The sequence below is a fragment of the Macrotis lagotis genome, chromosome X (assembly GCF_037893015.1).
Source record: "Macrotis lagotis isolate mMagLag1 chromosome X, bilby.v1.9.chrom.fasta, whole genome shotgun sequence".
Lineage (NCBI taxonomy): Eukaryota > Metazoa > Chordata > Mammalia > Peramelemorphia > Peramelidae > Macrotis > Macrotis lagotis.
Window position 1 is genome coordinate 459,872,808 of NC_133666.1, and position 15,527 is coordinate 459,888,334.

A 15,527-nucleotide genomic window follows, 5' to 3' on the forward strand; every position below is an offset into this window, starting at 1 on the left:
GCTCTGGAGATGTCAAGAAAGTTGAGGATTGAAAAAAAGTTTCAAAGGTATGACAACTCCTGAGTGTGGTTGAGGTGGACTGGAGAGAGAATTCACTAAGTCCAGAAGTCAAGGAACTGGAAAGTCAGGATATTAGGAGTAAGACTTTGATCCAAATTCTGAACTTTTTTGGAAGGAGGGTGAATGAACTAAAGATCCATAGATGTTAGCAATAAGGATTGGAAGTAAACTCTAAAATTACCAAGTGATCGTGGGAAAGGGCAGTCTGACATTTTAGATTCAGGGGCATACCAAATTCTTCCAATTATGTGTATTAGGGGATGTGACAGAAATAGCAATCAACCTTTGGGAATGTTAGGAGATTTAAAATCTTCAGAAGAAAGCTAGGTTTCAGAGAGTCCCAGAAGATGTAAGGAATGCGAGAGGTAGAGATCTAGGAGCAACGGAAAATTAAAAATAGAGGATTTTAGGAGAACACAGTGGAAAGGGAAGCTAGGTTTTAGAGAGAGTTAAGATTGAGTGTCTTTTGGGGCTGAGGGGGTAGCTATTAGAAAATGTAAGGTTACTATGTGAAAAAAAAGATGAAAGTAGCACTGTTATGTGTTCTTGTCTCTTTTCCCCAATTCATTTTTTTAGAGATTTATTGTTATTATTTATTTATTTATTATTCATTCATTTATTTATTTATTCATTCACTAAATTATTTATTTACCTATTTAACTATTTTTCTATCTATCTATCTATTTATCTATCTATCTATTTTAGTTTTGCAAGGCAATGGGGTTAAGTGGCTTGCCCAAGGCCACATAGCTAGGTAATTGTTAAGTGTCTGAGGCCGGATTTGAACTCGGGTACTCCTGACTCCAGAGCTGGTGCTCTATCCACTGGTCCACTGAGCCGCCCTCCCCAAATCTTTTTTTTTTTTAAATTTAATTTGTGGAATAAAAGAAGAATTTCTAGAAAATAGTATAATAAAATAGATGACTGCACATGAAATTTCAAATCTATTATAAACAACATGCTATTCCTTTTAAAAATATAATATAGTTATCATGTAATTTTTTCTTTTTTTTCTTCCCTGCCCCCTCCCAAGAGATGGCTACCATTAGACACAAATATCTAACTCTCTAAAATCATTCTATACATACTTTTAGGTATCAATACTTTCTTTGGTTGCTGATGGCATTTTTCTTCATATGTCCTTTATGGTTAAATAATAGTCAAAGTTGTTCTTGAAACAATATTGTTGTTATTGTATATAGTGCTCTCTTGGTTCTGCTTACTTTGCTCTTCAATATTTCATTTAAGTTTTCCATGTTTTTTCTAAGATCTTTGAACATATATAATTTCTTATAGCACAATAGTATTCTGTCACAATCATATACTACAATATATTCAGCCATTCCCCAATCAATGGGCATCCTGCAATTTCCAGCTCTTTGCTGTCACAAAGAGAACTGTATTTTAGAACACATAGGTTCCTTTCCTTTTTCCCTAATCATCTTTGGAAAGACCTAGTTGTGGAATTGCTGAGTCAAAAGGTATAGGTAGTTTAGTAATTCTTTGGGCATAATTCCAGATTGTTCTCTAAAATGATTGGATCATTTCACAGTTCCACCAATGAATTAGCATCCCAATTTTTCCATATCCCCTTTAATATTTGTAAATTTTCCCTTTAATCATTTTACCAATCATTTTGCTTTGTTGATACTTTGCTGATCCCAGACATCCCACCTGGGGGATCTGGGGCCTCAGACCAGCAGCTGACTCCAAAAGATAGACAGGACCCAGGAAAATAATAGGAAATATATGAAACACTATTGGGTGGCAACTAGTCTGGAAAAGGGGTGAGTGTGAAATTTGATTGTGCCTCCCAGATGTTGGTACCTGGAGCGTAGCCTCTTCTCTCATGGCTCAGAGTAGAAGAATTTGTTGTGCCATTTACAAATTAGGACTTCGTTTTTCTCCTTCGTACTCATTATAGCTCCTCTGAGCCTGTAGTGAGCTGAACTTGAAGTATAAGTACAAGTAAGTTGGTGAATGAGAAAGACCATGAAAAAAGTCACAAGAATCTGACTTAGGACAGTGGGTTTCCATAGATTATAGTGCCTCAGGTAACTATATTGGTGGCTTGCATTTGCAAAAGTCTTTCCATTTTTTCCACCTTTCCCATGTTCACGTATCCTGGTAGTATTTTCAAAGAGTGCTCTAAAATAGACTATCACCAGAATTCTACTGTAACTTTGAGCATATGCAATTCACACTGACATCACCAGCATTAACAGGATCATCTCTTACCTCGAACAAAGACATATGCACTGTATTGCTCATAATATTCTCCCATCCGCACTCTGAGTGTGTAGAGCCCTTCATCTTCTTTATTGAGATGAGAAAAGGTCAAGGTTGCTCGATCCCCACTCCATTGTGTTTGAACCCATTTTGATGGAGAGACAAGTATCCCTGGAAAACAGAAATGCAAGCAGAAAAGTTGATTTCTTCATGATCACACACTATTGGACTTCTACAAGAATTCCCTAGGGAGAAGAAGATTCCAGATATGTATTCCTGATTCAACTCCCTGGGACATTTTCGATTACACCCTAGAAACCCCTTCACCCTGGAAGCTCACACTACCCCTAGAATGCTTCTCATCCTCTGACTTGGAAGCCTTATCTTCTGATTGGTTCCTCCCAGTGTCTCAGATTTAAGGATGTTAATCTTAAATTGAGGGCAGGGAACTGTCTTTCCCAGTGCTTCACAATGGGGCCTACTAAGCATTTAACAAATACTCATCGACTGACTGATTGTTGCACTGTGCTCCACCTCCCCCCCCCCTTTTAATCTTTTTTATAATGGTCCATTGGGTAGGGAAGGAGCAAACAGAGATATGTTATATTAATAAAAAAAATTTTAAAGAAAATTCTTTAAAACCTTTAAATCTTTTTTTCCCCCACAATTATTCTTTTTCTACAACAATTCTACAACTGCAGTATAGGGGAAGCAGCAAAAAACAGTCCTAGTTCACTTTATCTCTCCAGGTCTCAGTTTCTTCAAAATTAAAGAAGGGAACAATTCCCTAAGGTCATTTCCAGCTTTTATATTTGTGACCCTGACTTCTCTGTGCACACCCAGTTTGCCTGCCATGGAGCCCACTATGCCTCTACCCATGGATAGGAGAATCCTTCTTTGATTGCATCTATAAAACTGGCAAGACAGAACCATTCATTCTTTTTGGCTATCATTTCTATCATCCTCTTCATGTTACATTATTTTTTTGGTCACTCTTATTCACTGCATTCAGAAAATGAAGGTTCTAGTTCACCTGCAGTCAAGATACCATGATTTGAACTGGTGAGAGGAGGACTGTCCTTCCCCAGCATCCTCTCTTCTGTCCCTGGACTCTGAGAAATGGATTTACAAGGTGTTTATTTAGTTTTAGGTGCTAGAGGGGATGCTCACAGGACCCAGGGTGATGGTGTCAGTACTGTGGGTGAGATGGTACAGTCAGTCATCCTAGTATGGAAATCCTGAGGAGGCACAGTGCCTGGGACCTGAACCTAAGCTGGGTTTTGAACTTGGAACTGGGGTTGTGCTCTATAGGAAGCAAGCTAAGCTGTGAAGCAAATCCCCTTCTCTTCCCCAGGGTATGAGGTGTATATTGGGAGTATATACATATATTCATATATATAAATATTTATATATATATATATATTTGTAATTAAACCTTTTGAAATATATATTTCTTTGTAAAAGCTACTTTGACTGCTAAAGTGGAAATGTTGGGTATGGGACTATTTCTTATACCTGGGAGAAAACCATCATTGAGTGCTGGAACCAATGGCAGAGGACTTAAAAGATTCCTCAGTCCCCTTAAGGGTACCAGAAAACTTTGGCAATGAGAATGGTAATATCTAACACATTTAGCCTTCAGGTGGGAGCCATATTCTACGACAGTAGCGTCATTTATAATCAATGATAGCTGATTGATTGAATGAATGAATGTATAACATTCCTTTTACCCAATCAGAATAAGTTTCTGAGAATTTCACAGAAATGTCCAGAGGTTAAATAAAAAAGCTTTCATAATTTAAAGTTAAAGAAAATAGTCCAGTACCATATTCTATAGATTTACTATTTCCCATCATTTCTTTGATTCCTGAACCTTCTGACTGATTCCAAGTATCCATGGATTTTGCTCAAGTCTGCTCTCACCTAAATGCAAATTAAACTAGGTAAGGAGGACATTTTCCTGAAAGTCAATAATTTTTTCTCTGTCTAAACTGAAAGTAGAGAAAGACAAAAAGAGCAGGTGGGGATCCTCCATTAGGTTCTTTCACTGACTAATACAACCTAACATATTTAAAAACGTTTTAATATATGTGATATCTGTTTTAGACATTATTACTAAAGTTTAAATTAAGACCAGTGCTTTGATAATAATATTTTTCTGTAAAATTTTTTAGACTTTAAAGAATTTGTCACAAAATGATTTAGAAAAATGAAATTCTTTCTTCTAGGCTAAAAAAAACTACACCATTGGATGATTTTATAGTAGCATTAAAGTCAAATGTAAAGGATGTCAGAAAGCCCAATATAGACTTAGAAAATTGCCAGTCACCAATAACTATATTCTATTGCATTTTTATTAATTTGCAAAAACATATTACAATCACATTTTAATCTCAGGCATACTAAAGAAGTTTTACTGGTTGTTTGTAGCCCACTGCAAATTTGATGTTTCTGAAAAGGCATAATTAGGAGAAAACACTTGAAAGAGTTTTCCCCCTTGTTTGGTATAAGATATAACTATAAGCTGAAGAAAAAGATAGTTTTATATTTTTGCTGACCAGTCATATTGTATAGTCAAATATCTATTACAAAAAACTATAATAATGATTCAGATGCAATGACTAAAAGCCTGATAAGTTTGAATAAGAATAAAACAATCTGGAATATATTCTTAATCTAGCTTCATGTTGATTAAAGTATTCCTTTTTTAATAATCCATAAAAATCAGATTTTAAAAATCAATTTCCTAAAATGACCAAAAAACAAGAAACATTCTTCAAGTCCAATATTACATAAAATCAAATTATAAAAAAAATAAATTTATCACTTCTTTCCATTTCTTACTTGGTGATTTACAAAATTCCCCCAGATTATAGAAATATATTATTAAAATGTTGACATTCAGCAATCCATAATATACCAGAGCTAGATTAGAGACCTGTAGACCACAATAATTTGGTTATGATAGCTCCTTAATGTATCTGCCATTTCATGGGACAGGGCTAGCTAAATTATATCTTTTACTATTCACTTCGTAATGTTTGGTCTATAGTTCCTGTAAATACAAGAGTCAACCTTCCTTTGTAAATATAAATGAAACGCTATTATAGAGATAAAAGGAGAGAGAGAGAAGTGTATGTGTGTATGTATATTCATATTAATATTCTCATTAATAATTGCTTGCTGACCTATAGCATGGATGCATGATATTTCATTTCACAAAAGTAAGCTACTCCAGAAGTATTGAACAAATGAACACAAAGCAAATCTTTTTTTTTTAAGGTTTTTGCAAGGCAATGGGGTTAAGTGGCTTGCCCAAGGCCACACAGCTAGGTAATTATGAAGTGTCTGAGATCAGATTTGAACTCAGGTACTCCTGACTCCAGGGCCGGTGCTCTATCCACTGCACCACCTAGCCGCCCCAAAGCAAATCTTTTTTACTGTGCCTATGGCATACATTAGAATCTGGAATCTGATTCAGAAGAATGCATTAAATGAGAAATTTAGGTCATGTAAAAACTCACTGTCACCCTTCGTTTGTGTCTTATCGTGAGACTTGTTAAGAATTTATGGCCACTTGTATAGGGCTGAACCCCTAGATTCTAGGAAAGCTTTTCACAGAATAACTCTATTGAAAAGACCAGTGAATTAGCTTTAGGGTGAATATAACTCTTTCCCCTTTCCCCTTCCCCCTTCTTTGCTCCTTCAACCAATTATAATGCTCAAAGACTTCCAAACAGACAGCACTTTATATCTCCTCTAATCTTACCATCCTACATCCTTGGGCAAATGAGGAAGACTGGAGAAAACACTACTGACACATCAGAGGTGGGATCTTTGCTAAATAAAAAGGGAAAACTGGGAAGTCACAACTGCTGTGTTCCTTGACCCCTGGAAGAATTTACCATTAGCCTTTCCCTTCCCCTCAGGGATATAATTTACCCTTATTCTAGGCTTATTTCATTCAAGGGTCAATGACTCATACTATATGTACACCTACAGTCATTAAACTGAGTTCTATCTGAAGCAATATTTATCAAGGAGAGAGGTGACTTAGTGAGATGGATATGGAACTGGCCTGGGAGTCAGAGTTCTTCTAATTCAAGTCCTGCCTTTCACACCAGCTAGCTGTATGAGTGTGGGCAAGTCACTGATCTTTATCAAGAAGTTGCCATACCAGGGGCTCCTCAAATTGATGCAATCACAGGTTTGGACCTCCTATAGACCTCAGAAAAAAACCTATCAAGAAATTTTTTTGATTTTAATAGAAAACACTTTGTTGACAACCTAAAAAAGATTTCTTTCAGATGAAGTTAATTTTTTAAAAAATTCTAAGAAAACAGATCTGGATTCTAATTAGTAGAATGAGTAGTAATATTCACAGGAAAGGAGAAAGGAGTAATTCCCTAAATCCATCACTCCTTATCAAACCTGTCAGCCCTACAAAGTCCATGAATTTGACTTGGAGCCAAATTGGATTAGATTTGTAGCAAATGCTCAGGGCCAGCAGCCCCCAGGTCCCTTTCTTATTTCAAGATGCTGCTGCCTTTCCTTTGGGGCTGCTCTTAGGCTGTGGCACCATACCTTAGAAGCCAGCATTGATTTACCTGCTTATGAAGAAGCACTAAAGAGAGATAACAAGATTTATACTCACCATTTCTAAGCCACTGAACTTCTGGCTGGAAATGTTTGATGTCGGGGCTAATAACAACATGGCAGCCCAGACTCATTGTCTCGCCCTCTCTTCCAAAAGAGACATCGAACTTGTCATCAAAGTGGATTTCAAACTTGGAAGCAAAGCCATATGGGGTGACACCAACTGAGTCAAAATAACAACAAAAAAACAAAAAACCTCAGTCATTTATTTTATCTTGTCCAAATGGCATCAAGAATTTTAATAGGAGAGGAATGAAGGAGTCAGGGCAGCCTTTGATAAGACGGCTAGAATTACTTGTTTGGAGGGGAAGCAAATTTCAAAGGCTCCCTAGACTCACTAGAGTAGAGATCAGAGGATCATAGATGTAGAGCCAGAAGGTATCTCAGAGGTCATCAAGTCCATCCTTTAACATTAAAACAAAATAAAATAAAAACCATCCAGCATTCATCCACGAGGGCAGCCTGTCTCAGTGGCTAGAAAGCTGACCTTGAAGCTGAAAAGACTCAGTTCAAGTCCCACCTTTGGCATATTCTGGCTAAGTGACCTGAGCAATTGTCTTAATCTCCCAATGGCCTAGGGAACCCTTAAAAACTAGATGTTACAATGAAGATGTTGTTCTTCACTGATAGAGGTAGTTTTCTTAATTGGGAATTCCTAGATCAATGAAATTATAGATCCAGTTTCTACCTCTATACATCTAACTACAGGAAATAATAAAGTGTCATGGTATATCATGGATTCAGATATACTGAATCACCACACTACCCCCCCCATTCTGTCTGTACTCCATCCTCTAATTCTGTCTCTCTTCATTTGTCTGTCTTTCACTCTCAGTTTCTTTCTTTCCCAACCTTCTGGAAGTACAATAACTAATCAATACTTTACCCCTCCTTAGGGAGCCTGGTGACCCTCAGGTCCTGGGGGCTGTCCATATTGATGCCATGCTAAATGTGGACACTCAATTGATATAACCCTATTGCAGCTCACAATTATCACTCTCAAATTATATACTAGCCTTGGCCTCCTCAGTAAAAATCACTGGAATTACAGGTGTGGGCCACCACAGCTAACCAGCAACTCTCACTGTAACACAGCAAAACCATAAAGGGAATGTTCTTTTTAATCTCCAATAACAGTTATAATGGAATTCTATTGCATTTGGGCAATGCAAGAAACTAACCAACAGAATCTCAAAAAGTATAATAACCACAGAGACCCAATGCTAATATTGTCAAGAGTGCAATTTAATGTGTGATTTAGCAATTAGAGAACTCTAAACTATCAATTTGCTTTTGGGGTTTTGAATGAATTTTAAATGAAGAAGAAATTTAGCAAACTTACAGCTAAGGGGCATGGTGGAAGCGCCAGCATGGAAACGAGTCTCATCATATTCTCCTTTGTATCCTGGAGGAGAGAGGGGGAAAGAATGAAAACAAGTGATGGGTTTTCCCTATCATCATCCACTTTTCATTTTATCACCAAGGGAAAAAAGTTCGATGCATATTTACACTTATATATGGATGCATATAGACATATGTATCATTAAGCTACTGAAATAAAAAAAAAATCTTGCAAACCTACTCTTTACCACAATGGAGGCATAAGCTGAGAGCTCTCCTTTAACATTCATAGCAGAAGCACGATACTGAGCAGTATCTTCAAAATCACATCTGAAAGAACATTATGCAAATGATTAGCCATAATATCAACACTTCTCTTAATTACTAGTTTTGAGATTAAAGAGTTCTTTGTTAACATGAGGAAATTACAAATGAGGGTCTAACAAATGCCTCGAGGAGGGAGGTATCAAGTTTACTATCTCAGATCCAACTAATTAGGAAATTTTTTAAAGTTTAAAGGATGCTATATTCATTGTAAGGATGTTACTCAAGAGCAGAGATGGGGGATGAATAGCTACCTATCATTGATGCTTGAAGTTAATGTGGGACTGCCCCAGCAGCATTGGGTTCCCCTGAGCATCTTCACAGAGAAGTAAAGATAAAACACTAGTGACTAGAGCTAAACCCAGCTGAAACCAGAGTTAGTTCCATTGTCTTGAAGTTCTACCATTTGGATTTCACTTTGGTGTTACATTTTATACCGTATTAAAGATTTTAAGAAGAAAGAAGCTTTCTCTGCCCTTGACTGAATTGCTAGGGATTTCACTTGGAAAGCTGAGACAGGTCCAAAGCCCAAAATTAACATTCAAGCTCTGGGAGAATGTCCTTGGAAAAGACTTTTTGACCCTAATCCTAGCCTCTGCTACCTTGAGAATAACATTTTTCTTTTCCTCTAATCATCATTAACCATCTAAACTGCCATCAGTTAGCCACCTCTGATCCTCCTCATCCTCTGACTCCCTCTCCCCAAGTAAAGACATCATGAGGAGACTGAAAGGCCACAAGAAAATAAACAGCTACACCCCCATATGTACTTTCCTGACTTTTTATCTATCACCCCTAGAAAAACTCCAGAGTCTGTGTGGCCTAGATAAAATAGAGCATAAACTAAGAGTCTGAAAGGCAGTCCATGCTGAAGCCCAGGAAGCAGGGACACCTTTCCTTTCCATCCAATCTCAGAGCTGGGACTAGAGGATTCATCCCTTGAACCTTATGCTCTCTTCTACCTGACACCATAAGCAGCAAAGGAAAGAACACAATATACCCCAACTATGCAAAGATTTTGATTCCCAATATTTCTACATCCCTTCAGGAGAAGCAGAACATTCCAGTGCCTGGTGAATATTTAGGTGGGAGAAGAATGAACTGGTTCAGAAGTAAATAAGAAAACACCTTCCCGTTGACTCCTCCCACAATGACCTGATGGTTTTTTCCTAGCTCTAAATTAAGACAGATAGTAAATACTTCTAACAGCTATCTCCCTCTTCAGTTTAACATACTTCAGTTAACATATCATAAGATTGCTTCTATTCCCTTTCCTTTATCTAACCTTTTAGTAAACAAAGGGGAAAGATGCTCCACTTAGCCTGGACCAATTCTTGTTTATGATGACTTGTACTGGCAGACTGACCTCCTTAGTCTTTACATGAACAGAAGCATTATAACTTGTTCACCCAGGTCTTACTCTCTGTAAACCCATTTGGGGTTTTCTGGCAAAGATACTGGAGTAGTTTGACATTTCTTTCTCCATTTCATCTTACAAATGAGGAAACTGAGGCAAACAGGATTCATTGACTTGCCCAGGATCATACAGCTAGTAAAGGTCCAGAGGTCAGATTTGAATTAAAAAAGATGAGTCTTCATGATTCCAGGGCAAGCACTCTACTGTTCCACCTAGCAACTTACTTTGTGAGTAATCCTATCTAAGATAAAAGTGTTGTTAAAATAGTTACAAAACATTTCTTTAATTTAGCATTTTATCAGTAACTTAAAGCCAATTCCTATCTAGGAAGCCCAGTGGATAGAGTGCTGGACCCAGCATCAGGAAGACCTGAATTCAAATCCAGCTTCATACACTGACAAGCAGTGTGGTTCTGAGCACTTTGTTGCTGTCGACCTCAATTTCTTAAACTGTAAGATGGAGTATAATGGCATCAACTCCCAAGGTTGCTGTAAGGATCAAATGAGATCATATTTGTAAAGCACCTAGCACATAGAAGATACTTAATAAATGATTTTTTTCTCCATTCATACTTTTGTGGATAGAAGGAAATCTGGGGAGCAATAGAGGTGAAGGAGATCATCAGAAACCCTTTCCACTGTTACTGAGTTCTGCCTAGAAGCAGTGGAAGGGAAAGATAGTCATTATCTTCTTCACCCACAATCTCATTACTTTTGTTGTTGCTCCACATTGGTTGATCTAAAACATGGTTCCTGGTGGGCATGATTGCACTAGACTCTAGGTTCTGTTCTATCTCTAATAACAGTTCTGGGGTTATAAAATTACATTTCCCAATCCAAACTTTACTCTATACTATTTCTCTTCTGACTGGAGGGAGTGAAGGGAAAAGTAGGCAGCTAGAAAGAAAACACTGGAGTAGGTGTTATAGAATGTTCTTATCATTGTAGCCCCCTCTTCCCCAAAACTATCACTGTACATACATATACACACACAGTATTACATTATTTCTGAATAGGAATAGGGATAAGGACAGCACATTTGTACAGATATACAAAAACATACGTGTATGTAGAACTATTGAGGTTTTATCAGTGGTTCTTATCTACCAAAATAGAGCCTACTGATTTAATTGAGATTTGAGTGAATTACCTGAGGGACATTAAGATTTAGTGATCTGCAGAAGTAGTATTAGAGGTGGAATTTGAACCTAAATTTTAGAGTCTATCATTCCATCCTATAGAAAGCCTGGCATAGTGTTTTGGATAAGGATTTTTTTTTTCAAGTCCTTCTTTGTTTCACAGTTCCTGGGACAGAATAGGCACTTATATAAAGTGCTTTTTAGACTGACTAAGATATCACATTTTTCCTTATGTCCTTCTTTGCTATTAGTTGAGTTTAGCCAGTGTAAAACAGACTATGGCTAAAATGTTATTGGTTTCAATAATAAAGCACCTGATAATTAAGTAAACTGAATGCAATTTCCTTTTTTCATTTATTCAGTAGCCACAGAGGGATTCAACATATGCTGAGCCAGAGGTGACTGAAGCAGCCTTGGAGCTCAGTGGAGCCATCAAGCTCTGAGTCAGGCCAGTCCAGAAAATTTGTAATGACTTTCAGTCAGGATCAAGGCTGAGGGCAATCTCACAAGGTTCCATTTGGAGCCACATCTAAAGCTCATCAACTTATACAGACATGTTGATCTGAGAAAAGGGCTACAACTCTCCAGAGACTGGCCACATGCAAAATTTCTTTTGACATCTCCAGACTCTGGGTTTATCTGAACTGATAATGTCAGGGCTGTATCTAGCCCTTTTCATCTCCCATGCCAAGTTGCTTTTTTAAAACTGCTTAAATACAATGAATGAACTTGGGGGAAGAAACTTCAAAAGAATGAAATGAATTCTGATTTCAAACTTTACATTGGGTTAATAAATGTCTTGAGTCTCATTTTTCTTGAAAGCAGAGAATCATTCACTGCCTTAGAGCTGACAAGACCTTGGAGGCAATAACCTTGTGTTCTTTATGAGGAAATTGAATGAAGTCTAACTGGTGAGATGAAATGTTTTATTGCATGCTACCATTGATCATATACAGATATTAGTCAATTTCTCATGTTTATGATTGTACTGAATGATTAAGAAAATGAGAATCTGTCAACCTTTCAAGGAAAACATGACTGCTTTTTTTTTTGGCCAAGGGGAGGCAATGAAGTCATTTTGGGACCAAAGAGATAATAATGAATAAATCCAAATTTACACAAGAACAATTGAGAAACTTTCTTGTTAATGCTTTTGCTTTAAAAAAAAAAGGCAAAGTGACATAACATGGGTTCCTATAGTGCCAGAAATAAATCATGTGACCTTGAGCAATACACACATTGGTTTCCTTTTCTCAAAAATGAAGGATTTAGGTTAGATGTCCTCAAAGGACCTAACTTTCTACAACTTTAACTTTCTAAAATTCTATAAAAACTTCAAGGAACACATAAAGAAGAATAACTATGAACACACACACACACACACACACACACACACACACACGTACTGCAGAGTGTGATTTTTTCCCTCATCTCTTACATAAACAAAAATGAAGTACTCTGAAACATGAATTTAGTAAAAGCTCAAACTTCCTCCCCCATTCTATTCTTAAGGGGGTGAAGAAGTAATATGATAGAGGGAAGCAGTCACAGTTTTGAAACCTTATGTTGGGCACTGTCCTAGCTCTGCTCAGAATTTACAAGACTCATAAGGAACTAGATACAGCTCAATCATTTTATAGACAGAGAAGTGGGTTCAGAGAGGTGAAGAAATGTGGGTAAGGTCACATACCTAATATCCAACTTCAGCTCAAATAAAGAGATTTTTTCCCTATCACCAAGTCAAAATGAAATGACAATTTTTTTTAACATATTAGAACAAAGAACTCTGCACAACAAAGTATGAGGGCTGTCAAGCCCTCATAATAAACTTTGTGAAACTGAATAAAATTGCTGATATTCTCTGGGATCTCAATTTCTTCCTCTGTAAAGCAAGAAGACGGCTAACTGTTAAGGCAGACAAGGCAGTACAGTACACCATCGTCAGACATTTGTTGATTTTAAACATCTCTCACTGACTCTGGTCTACACACACACACACACACACACACACACACACACACACACACACAGATCTACATACATACATCACTAAGTAATTTTTCAAGGACATAAAAGCAGTTTTGATTTCCTTACGCATTAATCTCCAGATAGTGCATTCCATATCGGCTCTCAATAATATACTTTCCGGGATTATTGTGGACATTAATGGGCACATGGTTTTTGTACCTGTGGAACATCAGAAATGGAATTAAGTATATGCTCAAATATGAATCACTTGATGGTCAAAAGGATAAAGTTTAGAAGAACTTTGCAAGAAAAAAAATCTCTTCCAACTCCACCCCCAGAGGGGATGGGGCTCTCTGCGTAAAATATCATCTATTTTTAAATTAGAAGTTAGCAATTTTATTGCTGTTCAATTGTGTCAGACACTTGATAACTCCCATTTGGGGTTTTCTTGGCAAAGATACTGAAATGGTTTGCCATTTCCTTCTCCAGTTCATTTTACAAATGAGGAAACTGAGGTAAACAGGGTTAATTGACTTGCCCAGGGTCATACAGCTAGTAAGAATCTGAGGCCAGATTTGAAATTTGGAAGATTATTCCAAGTCCAGTGTTCCCTCCATTGTGCCACCCAACTGCCCCGTGTTAATAGTTCATTTGAAAAAATTTATTTCTGCTTGATGCACAGGACTTTTATTGGCTCATTAAGATTACATCTAAAAAATGAGATCATATTGCGAGTGTACACATGATGAAGTTGTGACAGGTGCCAGTTAGCAACATTTATTAAGCACCTTTTGTGCTTAAGACAACAGAGATTTTGCTGTTGGCTGAGTTTAAGATAAAAATTTCCTTTCTGCCAACATGATTGCATATTTTAAAAAAATTACTGTTAAGAATTAATCAAGAGGGGGCAGCTAGGTGACCAGTGGATAGATCTTGGACCCTGGAGTTAGGAGGACCTGAATTCAAATCCGGCCTCAGATACTTAATAATTACCTAGCTGTGTAACCTTGGGCAAGTCACTTAACCCTCCTACTGCCTTGCAAAAACAAACAAAAAGAATTAATTGAGGAATGAATCTGAATGCAATTAAAATAATTTGTCAAATACTTATTCTGTATAAGTTTTTTGGGCAGTAGATGGTGTAGTGGGTAGAATGCCAGTCCTAGGGTCAGGAAAACTCATCTTCCCCAGTTCAAATCTGGCCTCAGGCACTTGCTATAGTTGATGACCCTGGGCAAGTCATTTACTCCTATTTGTCTCAGTTTCCTCATTTTTTTAAAATGAGTTGGAGCAGGAAATGGCAAACCATTCCAACATATCTGCCTAAATATGGCACAACAAGTTGGACAAGTTTGAGAACCAATTGCAAAAAAAGTTTGTTATAATCATTTATGATCATTGTGTTATTTAATATTCTTATTAATCTATAATGATTAATGATAGCTACTATGATGTAGCTACTAATTAATAATTTTGGATTGTTGTCCAACACATGGCATGAATTTTGCTTTTGAAGACTTTATAATATAAAACACATAAAAGACTTCTGAATAAACACAAAAGTCTTCTTTCACTGGGGCTGCCATGATCTGGCTAAGTCAGTGGTATTAAAAATCTGATCTTCTGGCTAAGGTCTAAATTATTCCTCTTAGACATTGGAATTATAAGTGATGTTACTTTTCGAATAGGGTTTTCCTTTTATATATTTTGTTCACATAATTTTTGTCTTTCAAATACTGAAACTAAGTGATTTGTATGTTATTCATAAGTTACTTCATAAGTTATGCATGTTTGTATTATAATTTCATTGGTTCTCAATTTGTTGTGTTTTAGTTCTTAGGAATTGTGCAATTATGATAACAAAATGAAAGGCTTACAGAGAAGGAGCAACACCAGAGGGGTCACCTGGTTACATTGAACAAATAATTTCTTCCCTTTGGGCTTCAGTTTCCTCATCTGCAACATGAGGAGACTGAACTAAAGATTCTCAGTGTTCCCTTAGAACTCTAAAAGTCATGATTTTGTAATATAGAAGAATGAAAAGAGGGAATCAAAAGCAAGAGTATACTGATAAATGTTTAGCATTCAGCTCTTTTGGTGGAAGAAATGTACATACAGTATATGTTAAATTTTAATATGCATCATTAACATTTTCTCCACTATTTTCTTAAGTCTAAATAAACAAAACAATAAATCAATCCCTAATTTGTAGCATTTGCTCATTTCCAAGGTATAAATGTTCACACTGAAAAATCAACAAAAAAATCAACAATCTACTTGGACAAAGGAGTACAAGATGGCTCTGGCAGATCCCTGAGTAGACTGGGGTTTTCATCTTGCTGTATGACCTTGAAAAAATCATTCCATCTTTCTGAGACACACCTTTCTCTGCTA

At 36.8% G+C, this 15,527-nt stretch overlaps 1 protein-coding gene across 2 annotated transcripts in view; it reads right to left on the reverse strand.

Annotated features, from left to right (window-relative positions):
- MYOM1 (myomesin 1) overlaps positions 1-15,527 on the reverse strand; it is a 171,374-nt gene that overhangs the window by 117,166 nt on the left and 38,681 nt on the right. For both annotated transcript variants that reach the window (XM_074202601.1, XM_074202602.1), the window contains exons 6-10: positions 13,260-13,352; positions 8,528-8,616; positions 8,288-8,350; positions 6,944-7,108; positions 2,299-2,460 (exon numbers count right to left, since the gene is read on the reverse strand). In XM_074202601.1, coding sequence (XP_074058702.1) covers positions 2,299-2,460; positions 6,944-7,108; positions 8,288-8,350; positions 8,528-8,616; positions 13,260-13,352 — 572 coding nt within the window. The remainder of the gene's footprint in view (positions 1-2,298; positions 2,461-6,943; positions 7,109-8,287; positions 8,351-8,527; positions 8,617-13,259; positions 13,353-15,527) is intronic.